The sequence below is a fragment of the Triticum dicoccoides genome, chromosome 7B (genome assembly GCF_002162155.2).
Source record: "Triticum dicoccoides isolate Atlit2015 ecotype Zavitan chromosome 7B, WEW_v2.0, whole genome shotgun sequence".
Taxonomy (NCBI): domain Eukaryota; kingdom Viridiplantae; phylum Streptophyta; class Magnoliopsida; order Poales; family Poaceae; genus Triticum; species Triticum dicoccoides.
In genome coordinates, this window is record NC_041393.1 from 393,072,030 (window position 1) to 393,087,440 (window position 15,411).

A 15,411-nucleotide genomic window follows, 5' to 3' on the forward strand; every position below is an offset into this window, starting at 1 on the left:
CTAACCCGTTGGTTGTGGCGCATTGCCAATGGGGACGGCGGCCTTTGGCTCAAAATCGTCCGGAATAAATACCTTGGTGGCCGGCCCCTAGTGTTCTGTCAGCAGTCTGGTGGCTCGCAGTTTTGGCAATCGGTCATTCAGCTATTGCATGTCCTGCGCATTGGTACCTCCATCTCGGTTGGCTTTGGTGCTGCCACCCTTTCTGGCTCGACAGATGGGCTGGTGATGCTCTGTTCGCGACCCGCTTCCCGGATCTATTCTCCATAGAAGTCGACCCTCGGGTCTCGGTCAAGACGGCCCTTATTGACTCAGGGCGTCTCGCATTCTGCCGCCCTTTTGGGGGCCACGGAATTAGCCTCCTGGCATGACCTCTTAGATGGCATTGCTCTCCACGAGCCGGACCTCGCGTCGACGACCGACCATGTGTCCTGGCGCCTTGAGCCCTCGGGCCGTTTCTCCACGAGGTCCCTCTACCGCACCATTGTGGCCGCCCCCGCCCTAGCCCCCTTCGAGGTGATCTGGATTATCCGTATACCTCTGAAGATCTGAATCTTCTTGTGGCAATGGATCCGGGGCCGCCTCCCTTCCGGTGTTGAGGTGCGTAAATGGAATGGTGCGGGCTTCTTCTCTTGTGCCTCGGCCCAGTTTATGTGGAGTTGTGCTCGTGAGTCGTTCGATGGAAATTGGTGCCATACCAACTTCTTGAACCTCTTCGCCGAAATCCAGGCCTCGCCCCCTACGCGTCGCCACATTAGGTGGCTGACCATAGGGGTCTTGGCCTGGACGCTCTGGACGGTTCGGAATAAGCTAGTCATACAGCGGATTCCCCTTCGACGGGCTACTGACGCAATGTTCAAGCTGTGTGGTTTCTTGCAGCTCTGGCGCCCTCTTAGCCGCCCCCAGGACCAGGACACCATCTCCATCATCATCTCCGACCTTCGTGTGATGGCTCTCCGATTGGCTTCGTCGCTTCCTCCGCCACCTCCTGAGCCTGATTAGTGCCTCCATGGCTCTCCGGTGTTACCGGTCTTTTTGTTTCTTTGGGTTGCCGAGCTGTGCCCTCAGCAGAACCTATTGTACTTCTTGTCGTGTGTGTGTGTGTGTGTGTGTGTTGTGGACTCGAGTGTGGTACTTGATGGTTTGTGGCGGTTTGCTTTATTTATAAAGCGGGGCGAACGCCTTTTTCGGTAAATCTATTGAACAGGCAAACCAGCTATGACAATAGGTTAGAAGAACATGGAATAGAGAGAGATTAGAACAAAGACAATCATGTAAGATAGTGATGAGTCCATTTATATGCAAAACTACGAATGTGTATTTGGAAAGTAACTTTTTTTTACAATTGATATAGTTTTACAACATTTTGAAAGCTCTAAAGACTTGTTGTCTTTTCTCTGGTGTAGAAAAAGATGGGAACACAGATGATCATGTAAGTTAGAGCATAGTTGGTTTGATACTAACAATTGGCATGGTCAAAAGTTACGAAAACACATATTTCCGAGGTTGGTAAAAAACATGGTAGCAAAAAAATTACTAGCCAACGTTTGACATTTGCTAAATATATTTGCATGCCAATTTTCGACATTGACCAAGCTCTAAAATAGGTGGAACCACAGTGTGCCTTTGAAAAGCCCCAAATTTGTTGAGGCTCGTTATAGTAGTATTTTGAAAGCTCTAAGAGTATCTACGGCCAGGCACCCCAAAACCGTCTCAAACTTCTGGGCGGATGGTCTGGCCACAAAAACGCAACCTAAAGGGGCTACTTAAACGGGCCTCAAACACTCGGCCTGACCAGTATCCCTCATATCCAGCCTAAATATGAGGCGGATATGGGGATGCCTGGGCGCGTTCGCCATGTCAGACTGATGATAGGGTCCCACATGGAATCGTCCGGAAATCCGATGGTCCGACGGACGTCTCCTCCACTTGGGGTGTGAACGCCCCGTGGGGCAGCTCTGGCTCGCCGCCCGAGGCAAAATCCGGCTATTTAAGTCGGCCGGCGTCCCCCAACCCTAGCCACATCCACCTCCTCCCTCTCCGGGATGCCAGCCTGAGCCTCCACCACCTCTCTCCCGCTCCATCGCTCTTCCCATGCCGCCCGACACCGCCATGGTTCGACAAAAGAAGACCACCTATGCTATGATCACGCCGAAGCGCCAGTTCCAGATTGAGCAAGAGATCCGGGCGAGGCGCACCGCACACATCGCAGCTGAGGCCGAGGAGGAAGAGGAGCATCAGCCGGCTCCGATGGAGGTGGCGAATCCGAAGGAGGCGGAGCAGCCGAAGGAGGAGGAGCTGGCGTCGGCTCCGGCTCCGGGCTTCAACACGGAGGACACGGAGGTGGAGTTCGCGGTTGCCCAAGCGCTCGAGATGGCGGAGCAGCAGGGCATCCTGGAGTCCATCGGTCCATCCAAGTTGAGGCCTCTTTGGAGGCCAACCGACAGTTCATCCGGCAGGAACATCGACGCGCTCTTCGACGAGATCGAAGCGGAGACGGATGCGGAGGCAGACATGGAGGAGGCGCAGGAGCCGGAGATGCGGTCGCCGCCCATGTACTCGGAGCCGGGCAAGGAGATAGTGGATATTTCCAGCAAAGATTAGGATAGTATAGGTTATTTGATTTACGTAGTACATGGATTTCATTGTTTGCATGCTTTTATATGGATCTAAGGTTTCTAGTATGGGGGTATCCGGCCGTGTCCATGGGCGTTTGAAGGATCGGATTTGTTGTCCGCGATGGTAGATGCTATGCATTTGAAACTCATGCACAATTACAAAACTACCCCCAGCCCCTACCTTTTCTCCTTTTTTTTCCTGACCTGTCTTTTCTCTTCTTCTTTCCCCCCCTGTTTTGTTTGCTTTATTCTCAACAGGAAGTTACACTCTCGAAAGTCGTCTTTCTCTCACCTCTCTTGGACACCAAGCCAGCACCAAATCTTCCCGGACGGTTTCCACCCCAATCCGCCGGCATTCTCCGGTGGGATCGCGGCCCGGAGCCGATCTGAACAAGCGCGAGTTCACCCGCCCGCGACCCCGTCTCCGCCCGCATTCAGGTAGTCCGCTCCCGTAAGTTTCTTTGATTCGGTTTCTTGATCTTTGGATTAGCAGGCGCGGTTCCGAGTTCGTTTCCTCGGTTCATACGATCTTTTCTTGGGTTTTGGTGGTTCTTCCGCCAGTTTATGCCTCGCTATTCTAGGCTTCTTGCTCGTTCCAACGTTGGATCGTTTCTAGTGTGTACTTCCAGGAAGTTTTTTCCCCTGGGTTTGTTGATTTTAAAGACGTTAGGTTCAGAAGCGTTCTACATTCCGAAGTGGAAGTTGACGCCTCTGTGATTTGCATTGGTGATTTAAGTGTTTGTGGAGATAAGCGTTGCGCCATCAGGTGACATTTTCTGAGTTCTTACGACGAAAAATCCCCCAAATCTTAGTACTCCTACTACGTATTGTTGTACAAAACTACTGTAGAGAGTCGCAGCTATTCTTCAGTTGTTTCATAGCAAATGGTGTAATTTTTATGTAAATTGAGATTATTTTGTATGTTTGTGTGGTACTAATGACAAATTAGTTCACGACAAAAAGGCCTATGAAAAGCAATTTCTCAGTTTGGAAGTTAGTTCACCAGTAATATCCACCGTTTCTGTGTAACATGACTTGGCGTGGATAAATTAGCTCTTAACTTTGTGCCTTATCAGTGGTGTCCCCGTGGTTGTCAAAGATCTGATATTTTGATGTGACATCAGTTGAGATGGCAAAGTTTGCCTAAAGATTGCATTTCCATTTCATGATGTTGACCCAGATAGCCACCTAATGTGCTAAGCCACATGCTGTCACTGTTCCAGGCTTCCAATTTACTATCCCCTATTGTACTTGTTGGCAGGGCAGACACAGCTGTTGGTCTTCTTCCTCGTCAGGGCTTCCATGTGGTGGACGCAATATCCTTGGTGCTAGGATCTGTAACTGAATTGGGGGAGAATGAATGGGGTTTCTGAAGGTCTGATCATCGGTACCACGGTTGGTGTGGTGATAGGGGTGCTGCTGGCAGTTGGAATACTCCTGTGCATGAGGTATCGGCGTTCTCAGGCGCAAATAAGGAGCAGTAGCTCGAGGAGGTCATCGACTATCCCCATCCGTGCAAATGGTGTTAATACATGTGCAGAGCTGTCGAACTCAACTACAGGGCAGGAATCGCCGAGAGAGTTTGAAGATCGTGGACCATCCCTGTGGATTGAAGGACCTGGAAGGAAGAGCCTAATATCAGCTTCTGGGATACCCAAATATGCGTACAAGTATGTTCCCTTGAGCTTTCTCTATCTATTCTCAGGGTAGCAATATTCATAGTTGTATCATTAACTAAGTCCTACAAAATTTGCTTCCAAATAACTGATCTATTTTAGGATCTTGATGAGTTATTTATTGTCGGTTCTGAAATGAAGTTCCTGTCGTGGGTTGGTTATCCTCTTTTGGACTTTTATATGCCTTGAACTACCAGTACCAACTCCAAGGGTTCCTTTTTTTTAGCTTTTTGTCTTGTTGACATTTCAGAGTGGAAATTTTCCATAGAATGGTGGGAACCGGAGAAAATAATGATGGTTGGTTTGTACTAGAAAGAGAAAATGCACACTAAAGATTCTACCTGATCTTCTTTGGATAGAAGAAACATGAGTGAAGGATAGGAAAACATGTCACATACACGCCCAGTGAGATATTGTAGTTTATAAATATAAGGAGGCTGTGATAAAATGCCGGACCGTAAATATTACTCCCTCCATATCAAAATATAAGACGCTTTTTGACACTATAACGTCTTGTATTTTGATACAGAGGGAGTAGCAAGTAAAGGAGCCATCATAATAGGTGAAATCAGTTATTATACTTTCTGTAAGTTGTCTCAAATTTTGCTAATTTAAGTATGACCATGGAACCGTATCTTCTACATAACTATGCTGATTTAATTATGATCGCAAAACTGTGTCTTCTTTTAGTTTAATTTAATCTTTGAACATTATTTTCTTTTGTCTAGGGAACTGCAGAAAGCTACCAGCAATTTCACAAAACTGTTGGGCCAAGGAGCCTTTGGTCCTGTTTACAAAGCTGACATGTCATCTGGTGAGATATTGGCTGTTAAAGTACTTGCTAACAATTCAAAGCAAGGTGAAAAGGAGTTCCAAAATGAGGTAAGCTAATGTTTATAGATGACTAGAAATGGGCATGCCTGGTAATTTGATGGATAACTAATTTCAGGTCTTACTTCTTGGGCGATTGCACCACAGGAATCTGGTGAACTTGGTTGGTTACTGTGCTGAAAAGGGGCAACACATTCTGTTATATGCATACATGCCTAATGGGAGCCTAGCATCACACTTATATGGTATTTATTCTCTCCATCTGGAAATGCGTTTCTGTAATAACACTCCTTACAGTAATTACTTAGGCACATCCGTGCTTTGTTGCTACCATAACTCCGTTTTGTTACAGTATATGTGGATTGCACTAGCCCTTTCCATTAGTTCGGACTTTTGGTTGTGTTGGCTAGTGCATGAAGTTTAACATGGTATCGGAGCTAAGATCTTGAGTTCAAGTCCTGGTTTGCGCAATTTATCTAAAAAAACTGTTGTTGCCCCCCTTTGTGTCCACGTATAGGCCTCTTGAGTCATACGTGAGTTTCGCGCGCCGTCGCTCTCTTCCGGTTACACATGTTGACTTGTCTTCCCCGTCACACGTGAGAGGGGGTGTTACAGTATATGTGGATTGCACTAGCCCTTTCCATTAGTTCAGACTTTTGGTTGTGTTGGCTAGTGCATGAAGCTTAACACGTTTAAACTTTAAAATGTTACAAAAAGGTTTGTAAGAACACGGTGTTATGAAATTCATGAAGTAAAATAACTTATAGTAATTACAGTCTCGCAATGCATCAATATTTGATGCTTTCTCCCTTTTAACTTGATAGTTCTTGATCACTTGGTAAAATAACCACCACCCTTTTAGCTGATTTTATCAGATAAAGAAGGCCAGTGATTTCCATGTGAATGAAGTCAATAGACAATATTCAAATTTTGTAGTTATGCTTAATGGAGTGATTTATCTTGTCAATCTATCTTTTATAAGAGTGTACATTTACAGCCAGAGTATCACATATTACATTTAGATACTTTTTTTTCTGAAGGCATTCTGTGAATTCAGGTGAAAACAGTGCACCACTGAGGTGGGATTTGAGGGTAAATATAGCTCTAGATGTTGCTAGGGGGTTGGAATACCTACATGATGGGGTAAGCTGTTGTAACTCATAATTTGAAGCATGATCCATGATGTTATACGAAGAGATTACTTCATCTGGCTTAACTTTAGTGCAGGCTGTTCCTCCGGTGGTTCATCGAGACATCAAATCACCAAACATTTTACTGGATCAGTCCATGCATGCTAGGGTATGCTGTACATCTCTGTAATTTGTCATAGTATCCATGACATGTTGAACACTTGTATTCATCTGCAGCAATTAGCTATAACATTCTGATTATTTGTTTCTCAGTTTGCACCTCTGTATTCTTAACTCATACTGCCGACATTTGGTTTGTACTTTATCCTGCATACAGCTATACACTGGAAGCAGCATCGTGACTTTGTTTATGATGTTGCATTGTCATCATTTGTTCTTATCCTGCATAGGGCTTTAATTTAAAGTTAAATACCAACTTATCAATGTCTAGAAGCATAACCAATGTAGTAGCGTACTTACTGAATATGCCGAAGAAAACTCATGGAACATTCTTTGCTTAATCAGCCTGTTTCTCAAATAGCCTAATCTTATAAAGAGATATGAGCGTTTCTCAGTTGGCTAGAGGTGCGAGTGTGTGCCCAGCTTACTTGTGCTCGAGGCCTGTCCTTTGCCAAGTATGCTCATTATTTCATTTTCTAATTAAAAATGTCACAGGTGCTAGTGCCCATTGGCTGAGTTCTTTATATATAAATACACATGGAGAGTCTTCTGATATGTGTTTAGATTAGCCTTTGCTTATAAAGATACATAAGTTTTCTGATGTTCAAAGATAATAGGTTTGCTTGCAGCATTCCCTCTGTTGCCTTTCTGTTTGGAAGTTTTATTCCTAGACATGGGGGCATTCTTTCTTGGCCAGGTTGCCGACTTTGGATTGTCAAGAGAAGAAATGCTTACTAGAAACGGGGCCAACATACGTGGAACTTATGGATATCTTGATCCGGAGTACGTGTCCTCACGATCATTCACAAAGAAGAGTGATGTGTACAGCTACGGTGTTCTGCTATTTGAACTGATCGCTGGCAGAAACCCTCAACAAGGTTTAATGGAATATGTTGAGCTTGTAAGGAAGCCTCCCTTTATTTTTGTTGCAGAATTTAGTTTCTGAGACACTATCGTTGTAAATGCTGACTACAGTGCAATCTATGATCAGGCTGCAATCAACGCTGATGGCAAGACTGGGTGGGAGGAAATTGCCGACTCTCGGTTAGAAGGCGCATTTGACGTGGAGGAGCTCAATGACATGGCTGCCGCAGCTTACAAATGTGTAAGCCGTGTCTCCCGAAAGCGACCATCGATGCGGGATGTTGTCCAGGCACTGATCCGGGTGGCAAAACACAGCCACAGTAGCAGGAACCATCATGGCAGGAGGCTTCCACCGGGCAGGACGGATGACGAATCTGTTGACCTTGAGGCATCAGAGGGTCAGTCATCTGCCTCTGGCCATCAGAGACAGGAATCGGTTGGCAGTGTCTCTGAACTTCCGGACGTCTGACTGAAATTAACAAAATTTCTCCCTACTGTTGTTCCTGGCTCGTCTTCTTTCGATTTGTGAAATTCTTTTGTTTTGTTGATACGAAAAGTACTGGATCAAGCATGGAACTAGTGGATAGGAAGGTGAAGTTTTGAGCAGTTTTGTGTATGGTGGTGAGTGCTGACTGGTGTCGACTGTCAATAGTAACTGTGTTGTATAGCTGCACTGTAACTACTTGATAAATAGAAGCTGATTGTTACCATCATCTGGTCTATGTGTTGCACTAGATGATGTGCTGGTTTAATCCTTTCATACAACAACTGCCTTTTTGTTTGCGGGTATACAACAACTGCCTTGCCTAGGAAAAGCAAAGATCTTCTGTTTGGCGAAGAAGATTGAATCACAGATCAGTATGGACCAGTTTCTGTCTAGTGAAAATGGAAATGTGATATTTGTACGTTTTGATTGAGTGCTTTAACATATCATAACCATCAGACAAAATGCTTTCGCTACGAGTAAATCGCTTTTCTCTCTTCCCAATGAAGAAAGAAAAGGCGATCTAGCCAGCTGCCCGGTCCTTCCGCCGCTGACCCAGCGGCTCCCTCCGGGTCGTTGGTCGTGAGGGGGGCCACTGGATCCACGAGTGTGGATTGTGTAATTTTAGGTTTTAGGACCCAGTAGCTTAGGTTTTTGGGTCGTTCATCGTCTTGGCTTTGGCGATGGCGATGGCGGCGCTGAATAAAGAAGTTTCAGATCCTTCCCTGACGAGGTGATCGGTCCTATGGTTGGGAATGGATTTGGAAACCAGTCTGTTCAAGCAAGGGTGACGTGGCAGCGGCATCCTCGTGGTGGACTTGTGTCTTCAGACTCCGCCATTACGACGACGTTTGCTTCAACATTGGCGTGGAACTTGGGAGGTGGTCCAGGAACGGATGCAGGTTATGTTTTGCATTGGCAGCATCTGAAAGATGGTAGATCATATGTTGGGTTCGTGTTTCGTGGCTGGCAGATATGGTTTCCTCCAACAACTATTTAGCCGTGTGGTGGTGCCAGATCTGACGTGTCCGGGATGTTGCTATGTCTGATTCGTTCAACGGTGTTGGCTCTTTTGTGAGCCACCTTGGAGGTCCGCAAAATTGCATATCAGCATGAAGCCGCGTCAAGCTCAGGTGAGGAGGTGATTCGTCATTTTTTTTGTTTAGCGGCTGTTGTGGTGATGTCGGAGGCACGTGACGGGTGTTGGTGTCAAGCTCAAGGGTTTCTTTGGTCTTGATTGTAATTTCTTTTTTGGCTGGTGTTCCTTTGCTCAAAGGCTAGTATTTTGTTGTCTTTACATGCATTGTACTATGATCTTTATAGTATAAATTAGACACGTATTACATGAAAAAAAAGGCAGAAAGCCTTCCAAGTTCGGACTACTTTATGCTATTTGACACCACTTGACAGAATTTAGAATTAACATATGAATTTGCTGAAAGATCATCAGCATTGTTTGTTTGGCAAGCATTCACAACAAAACAGTGATGAATCAATCAAACGATAATCATATTCCTTTTTGTGCAACTTTGATACAAGTCGGAGCCTGATGCTTCCATGAGTTGTATATAAAGGTGAAAGGACGAACCACAAACTGAAAGATACGGAACAAGAAAAGCAAGCAAGAAAAGAATGGTCATCTCCTGGGAGAAAGTATCAGACTGTATAATTTCACTGGCCAAAAGCATGGCGCACAATGCCTACTGGCCTAACGAATTTCGTGTGCTGCTGCTGTGGCGGTGACGTAGTAGGCGATTGTGATCCCCGCATGGACAAAGCACATGATCCCTCCGAGGCCCAGGGTCTTGCCGTGCACGAACCCGCACGATGTCTTCGACTTGGAATTGGACATGGCCCCAGCAAGCAGCAACGAGAACCCAACGATGAGAGCGATCCTATTAGAGCATTCAACAATAGTTATTAACTGTAAACTATTAAGACCAGAATATTTTTACCGACAGAGCTGTAGCAATTCCAAGACCATGGTCTCAGGTGGTTATTTGTCTGACTGAGTGTATAACTATCATGTTAGAATTGTCTTCTCTGGCTTAATGAAATGTCATGCAACCCTTTTGTGTGTTCTCAAGAAGAAGAAAAAGGTGCATCTCATATCTTAACTTCCACAAATGAAGTGCCGCTTTCCCACAATTTTTCTTTAAGTCACTTATGGATTTGCAAAATAATGTTTTAAGGTGAGAGTGAAGTTACCATGAGAGAATTATAAGAGTTGCTGCGAGTTTCCTGTTGATGGATGCCCGGATAAACTCCAGCTGAGAGCAGATGCAGGCACAGCCGCCGAGAAAGTTGGCCACTGCATGAGCAACTACCAGGAACACTGCTGCCGCGAGCCCTAGCTGGTATGCTTTATACACCGGTTTCTCACATTGGATGAAGAGCACTGTCACCTTTTTAGTCTGCCAAGAAGATCAAATGAGAGCAGACGTCAGATAGAACTATCGTTTGAAGCACCTTTAACTACTCTACAGTAACAACCGTGCATGAAGATATAGCTGAAACAGCCGAAAACATCAGTTTAATCGAACCCTTATTTCAAAATAGTACATCTCATGAAGAAAATCTGAGTGCAACAGTACCTTATTTTGTGCAGCCTGTGCCTGAAGTCCTAGTATGCCAGCAGTGATATCCAGGGCTAAAACCAACACGCAGACAATGACAGCGGCTATCATTTTGGCCATCTTGTATAGCTGTATTCTCAAACTTCTATCAGCTCAGAAGTGGTGGGAGGAAAGATTGCCTGCTTACAATGAAGGGAGTTGTGGCCCTTTATATTGCTAAGAGCTGAATAAAGAGACCAGGGCAAAAGTGCAACAGGAGAATTTTCTCCATCTATGACGCTGTTAGAAACAAGCTGTCAAAAGATGCTCAAAGTGTTATACTTTCCTTCGATCCTTTGTTGCACCTGAGCTTTATTCCTTCCTTGCAGGACACAAGTAAATATTGGCATCTCCAGTACGAAAGCCACCCTATCACATATTCAGGCTACTTTTGCAGATTCTTCTTTCACACAAGGTTTGTAAAGCCAGTGGAAAACCGAAAACGCAGGGAAAAGTATCGATCTGATGTACTCAAAGAAAATACTTTTCTTCTTAGCACGCCATAAAGGTTAAGAGTGATAAGACGGTATTTACCAAGACACGCAAACAAGTTTTGACGCCAGTGAAATAACAAGGAAAGACGCAGCAAGCATGCATATCAATGAGAATCAAACTTGTATTTACCTTTCCAAAATCTGAAATGGATAACAAACTTATAAGCTTACCAAGCCTTGTATGCTGACTAATTTTGTTTAGCTTCAGAATCTCCGACCATCGGCCATCGGCAAATTTTATTTAGCAGTATTTTTGCTAGTATATTTAGTCAAGAGCAGACATGACAAGGCAAGGATATAAGGAAACCTCATGAAACCGGAAAATATGCTTTGATTAACGAACAATTAGTCAATGAAAGAACAATGCCCGCAGTCATATGCCATGTTTTGAGTATCACACTTGGGGGGCAACAGAAAGAACATCTAGGAAATAACTTGCAGGTCAATTGCAACAACTCTGGTGTAGATTTCACATTCGATACTTCAGAAAGTGAATATACTGATTAATAATAAATTGCTTTGCTTTAGTGGCATCAAATTGCAGTGCATGCCTAGATCACAAGGAATTAACATGCCTTTAGATAAAGCCAAGGCGGAATAATCATTCAGTTGGACATACCTAGCTACCAGTAGTCACCACAAGAGCATGTTCCAAGTTTGAAATGATGAAACCTGCTAGCATCTCTTACGGTAATCTCTCTCTTCGTAACTTGTGTTACAAATTTGATTACATTGTGGCAGTCATGGCACAACCGATGGCTTTGATTGATCGTCAAGGGAGCAGATGGAGATGTGCTAATAAGGCCAAAAGCAACTGCGAGTATTTCACTATGGAACATATTCAATGTCTTCTGCTCATCAGGGAGAATATCAGGGAGCAATTCATCCTCCTCAATAACATAACCAAGTTCTTTTATCACCTCCATTAGTGTATCTAGCCTTTGGTAGATTTCTGAACTTTTGGGGTTGAGACTATCATTAAAGAAAAACCTATGACCTTTTTTCTTGACCGTGATCCAGCTACAAGCAGCACTCATATATAACCCCACCCTCTTCAAGGTGCTTACTACATTCAAAGCTTCATCCCGTTTCCCAGAGTTCATATACAAGTTGAGAAGCACAATGTAATTGTTTACTTTCTGAGGTTCCATTGCCAAGAGTTGCTCCGCAGCTAATCTAGCAAGCTGAATATTTTTGTTCATCCTACTAGCAGTGAGCAAGGCTCCCCATATGTTGGCAGTTGGGGTGACCGGTGATTTCCTTATCACTGAATAGGCTTCATCTAGTAGCCCTTGCCGCCCAAAAAGTTCGATAACACAGGCATAGTGCATTGCACGTGGTTTAGTTTTTGGATTTTGGGTCATCAATTGGAAAATCCTCTTCCCTTTGTCAATAAAGCCAGAAAACCTACATGCATTTAGTACTCCTAGAAATGTCACATGGTTTGGAGCAATGCCTTCAGCCAGCAATCTTTCAAACATCTCAATAGCCTTACTCCCCATGCCATGGTAGCCGTACCCTGCAATTAGAGCATTCCAAGATATCAGGTTCCTGCTAGGCATCCTCTCAAAAACATGCCTTGCATCTTCCATCTGACCCCACTTGCAATACAGATCAACAAGTGCTGTATTCCCAACAATGTCCATTTGTAGTCCACTTTGAATCAGGCCCGCATGGATTTGCTTTGCATGCTCCAGCAGACCCAACCTAGAGAAAATCCTGAGCATCGTCGAGAATGTGAATTGATCCAAGCCGGCACCACTCTCGCGCATATCGTGGTACAAGTCCAGTGCCTCCTCACTGCGCCCATGGAGTGAATGCGCTGCCAGCATCGTGTTCCACGCCACAACACTCCTCCATGGCATCTCATCAAACACCCGCCTCGCCTCGTCAATTCGCCCGCACTTACTGTACATGTCGATGAGTGCACATGACAGGTATTGATCCTCGCACATCCCCATCTTGGCAACACAACAATGCAGCTCCCGTCCAGCATGCACCGACCCCAACACCGTGGCCGCACGGACGGCCACCACGACAACCCTCGGCCCAGCAGCCATACCCACCTCCTCCCAGAGCTCCCCGAAAAGCGCCAGCGCCCCACGGGGACGCTTCGCATCAACCAGCCCGCCCATCATCACCCCCCAGGTGACCCGGCTCCTGGTCGGCATTCCATCGAACACCTCCCGCGCCTCCGCGAGCATCCCGCACACCAAATACATGCCCAGCACCCGGTTCCACATGTACTGGTCAGGCTGGAACCCGGAGCTCTCCATGTGCCAGAGTACCCCTGCCGCGGAACCGGCCTCCCGCAGCGCGGAGGCGGCCGTGACCAGAGCGTCATAGGTGGAAGCTGGCAGAGCCACGAAGGGGGCACCCGCGCGAGCGTCCCTGAGCGCGTCGCAAGCCTCCCGGTGACGCCCCTCGGTGACCAGCCGCTCGATGGCGGCGCAGAGGGAAGGGAGGTGGACGGGGCTGCTGCGCCTGCGGCTGTGGAAGGGCGCCTGCCGTGGGAGCTGCGGGCGTGGCTTGAGCGCTTGGGATTCCACCGAGCATGCGGAGACGGTGTTAGCCGTTGCTGTGGCCGTGGCTTTGGTGGTGGTGCGGTAGTGGAGTGGGAGGCTGCGGAGGGGAGTGAGCTGCAGCTCCATGTGGATTGGAAACCGAGCCGAATTCGGAAGGGAGTGAGCTGAAATCTGCAGAAGTGGTGGTGGATTTGATGTGAAAAGATGGCGAGGTTTTTGGGGTTCTGGGTTGGGTTTTGTGCAAGTGGAGGGGGGAGCCGAGAGAAGGAGCGGATATCGTTTGTGAGTTCGAAAGGGTCATTCTAGTCCATGGCCTTGTTTGGATACTCTAACTCAGTTAGAGGTTAGTGTTAGATTATAACCCTAAACTAACCGTGAACTAATTCTAGCCAAAAAGATGTTTAGATGACAAGGTTAGATGGAGCGCGGATACGGCGAGGCGCCTTCACGGGCGTTGTGAGAGGGAGGGACGAAGAGGACGAGAAGCTTCGAGGAAGTGGCGAGGGATTTGCTGCGGCGAGAGCGAGAGAAATATGTGTTTTTTTAGTGCTCCAGAGAAGACTAACCCAAATAAACCTCTTGGGTGGGTTAGATTTTTTGGATGAGTTATATGCTTCTAACCCAAACTAACCCTCCTGTTTGGATACTTTTGGGTTAGTTGAGTACAAACTAACCCAAACTAACTCTAACCCATGGATCCAAACAGGACCCATGCTCCTCTATAAACAGAGAATTAAAAAATAATAGCAGTAGCAGTAGCAGCAGTAGGAGCAGCAGCAGCACCAGTAGTACATTTGTGACACATATTACCCTAGTTAATGGAACTTCTATTGAAATATCAAATTTTAAAGACTTTTAACACGGTTTTATCCCGATTTTGATTTTGCTTATTTATGTTAGATAGGATCGGCATGTTGCGTCAATGATTCGTAAAAAAATGTGTAAAGATCGGAGGACATCATTGACGATCATGTCCGGACTTCTCTTGTCCATCTATTCCATTCCTCCTTCTCGTCCACATATTTTTGGACCCCGGGCGTCATCTCACACCTTGCCTAATGGACACGCATGAGAAAACGAGGGTCCAAAGCTTCTAAAAGAGGTACTATTTATACTAAATCACCCATTTGCAAACTCAATTGCTCATATGAACCCCGGAAAACTTATCACGAAATATGGCCCCTCTTATTCGTGCATAACAAAAGGGCGCAATTGCATGTCACCACGTCTTTCCCTCGGGCGTGTCTGACTTCTACCGCCATGGTCCTCGACCATGTCGTCGACGTGGCATGGCTTTGACCTGCCTAGATGTAAGGTGTGGCATGTATTTGAACACCTGGCTTCAATTATGGACCATCAGAGAATCTTCAAGAATTTTGATTATTTTTTGAGTTATATTATTGGACGGCCTGATTTGCGACATTATTGTTGAACCATTAGGCGTGTTTGTATAAGTCCTAAGGCGACTATTTGTTTGATACATCAACATCATAGATTCGCCCGATGATACAACAACGATTAGTAGGTGATATAGCCAAAAAAAACGGCGCATTATTGATTCCCACTTATTGCCAGTTCATTAGGTTTGGATTCTATGTGTGTTTGACTTGCCGATAGGTAAGGTGTTGTCTTGCAAAGTGCATTGTGCCTAAGTAATGGCTCAGAATGGTCTAAAGATAAGAATTATTAAACTATTGGAGATGGGTTCACTTCACTCGTTTGTATAACTATTGTTTCACTAATGTCGTGTGCGTGACATAAAATGTTCACCCGCTCTGGTTTGAGGCTCGTTTTCTATTAGGCGTGACCCCCCTCCCACCCCCCAAAAAAGCACTTCGAGCCCTTCCGTTATTTTCCAAATTCATAGGGTACTCATCGATCGTCGCATACCGACCTTGTTGGCAACCGTGTTATCGAGGAGTGTGTGTTGGGGCTGAAGACCTCAAACCCCACACTGCCGCTGGTGCATATCCACCTTGCCAGTGTCCGTGTCGCAC

At 45.8% G+C, this 15,411-nt stretch overlaps 3 protein-coding genes across 4 annotated transcripts; 1 reads left to right on the forward strand and 2 right to left on the reverse strand.

The window, feature by feature from the left end:
- The first annotated feature begins 2,871 nt into the window (after positions 1 to 2,871).
- LOC119341063 (calcium/calmodulin-regulated receptor-like kinase 1) lies at positions 2,872 to 8,011 on the forward strand. 2 transcript variants are annotated; one of them, XM_037612959.1, is made up of 8 exons: positions 2,872 to 3,053; positions 3,877 to 4,285; positions 5,020 to 5,173; positions 5,241 to 5,367; positions 6,180 to 6,265; positions 6,350 to 6,421; positions 7,130 to 7,333; positions 7,424 to 8,011. In XM_037612959.1, exons 2-8 carry the CDS (start codon positions 3,972 to 3,974, stop codon positions 7,763 to 7,765), a joined length of 1,299 nt encoding a protein of 432 aa, XP_037468856.1. In that variant the 5' UTR covers positions 2,872 to 3,053; positions 3,877 to 3,971; the 3' UTR covers positions 7,766 to 8,011. The 2 variants fall into 2 exon arrangements, with proteins under 2 accessions (XP_037468856.1, XP_037468858.1); XM_037612961.1 differs by having other exon boundaries at positions 3,882 to 4,285.
- A 1,257-nt stretch (positions 8,012 to 9,268) lies between these two features.
- Positions 9,269 to 10,509, reverse strand: LOC119340115. Its single transcript, XM_037612021.1, has 3 exons — positions 10,375 to 10,509; positions 9,989 to 10,194; positions 9,269 to 9,675 (listed from the first exon to the last, which is right to left on the reverse strand). The coding sequence occupies exons 1-3, from the start codon at positions 10,474 to 10,476 to the stop codon at positions 9,489 to 9,491; spliced, it is 495 nt and encodes a 164-aa protein (XP_037467918.1). The 5' UTR covers positions 10,477 to 10,509; the 3' UTR covers positions 9,269 to 9,488.
- On the reverse strand, positions 10,406 to 13,648 carry LOC119340114 (pentatricopeptide repeat-containing protein At5g50390, chloroplastic-like). The gene is made up of 2 exons (XM_037612020.1): positions 11,509 to 13,648; positions 10,406 to 10,535 (listed from the first exon to the last, which is right to left on the reverse strand). Exon 1 carries the CDS (start codon positions 13,538 to 13,540, stop codon positions 11,513 to 11,515), a length of 2,028 nt encoding a protein of 675 aa, XP_037467917.1. The 5' UTR covers positions 13,541 to 13,648; the 3' UTR covers positions 10,406 to 10,535; positions 11,509 to 11,512.
- Between the last annotated feature and the right edge of the window lie 1,763 nt (positions 13,649 to 15,411).

Bases quoted from the DNA above. Each gene is read 5' to 3' on its own strand.
- LOC119341063 (XM_037612959.1), top strand. From the start codon at position 3,972: ATGAATGGGGTTTCTGAAGGTCTGATCATCGGTACCACGGTTGGTGTG. The intron at 5,174-5,240 runs GTAAGCTAATGT...AACTAATTTCAG, and splicing joins AAAAGGAGTTCCAAAATGAG to GTCTTACTTCTTGGGCGATT. The intron at 5,368-6,179 runs GTATTTATTCTC...CTGTGAATTCAG, and splicing joins CCTAGCATCACACTTATATG to GTGAAAACAGTGCACCACTG.
- LOC119340115 (XM_037612021.1), bottom strand. From the start codon at position 10,476: ATGGCCAAAATGATAGCCGCTGTCATTGTCTGCGTGTTGGTTTTAGCC. The intron at 10,195-10,374 runs GTACTGTTGCAC...TCTTCTTGGCAG, and splicing joins CACAGGCTGCACAAAATAAG to ACTAAAAAGGTGACAGTGCT. The intron at 9,676-9,988 runs GTAACTTCACTC...ATGCTCTAATAG, and splicing joins ACTCTTATAATTCTCTCATG to GATCGCTCTCATCGTTGGGT.
- LOC119340114 (XM_037612020.1), bottom strand. From the start codon at position 13,540: ATGGAGCTGCAGCTCACTCCCCTCCGCAGCCTCCCACTCCACTACCGC.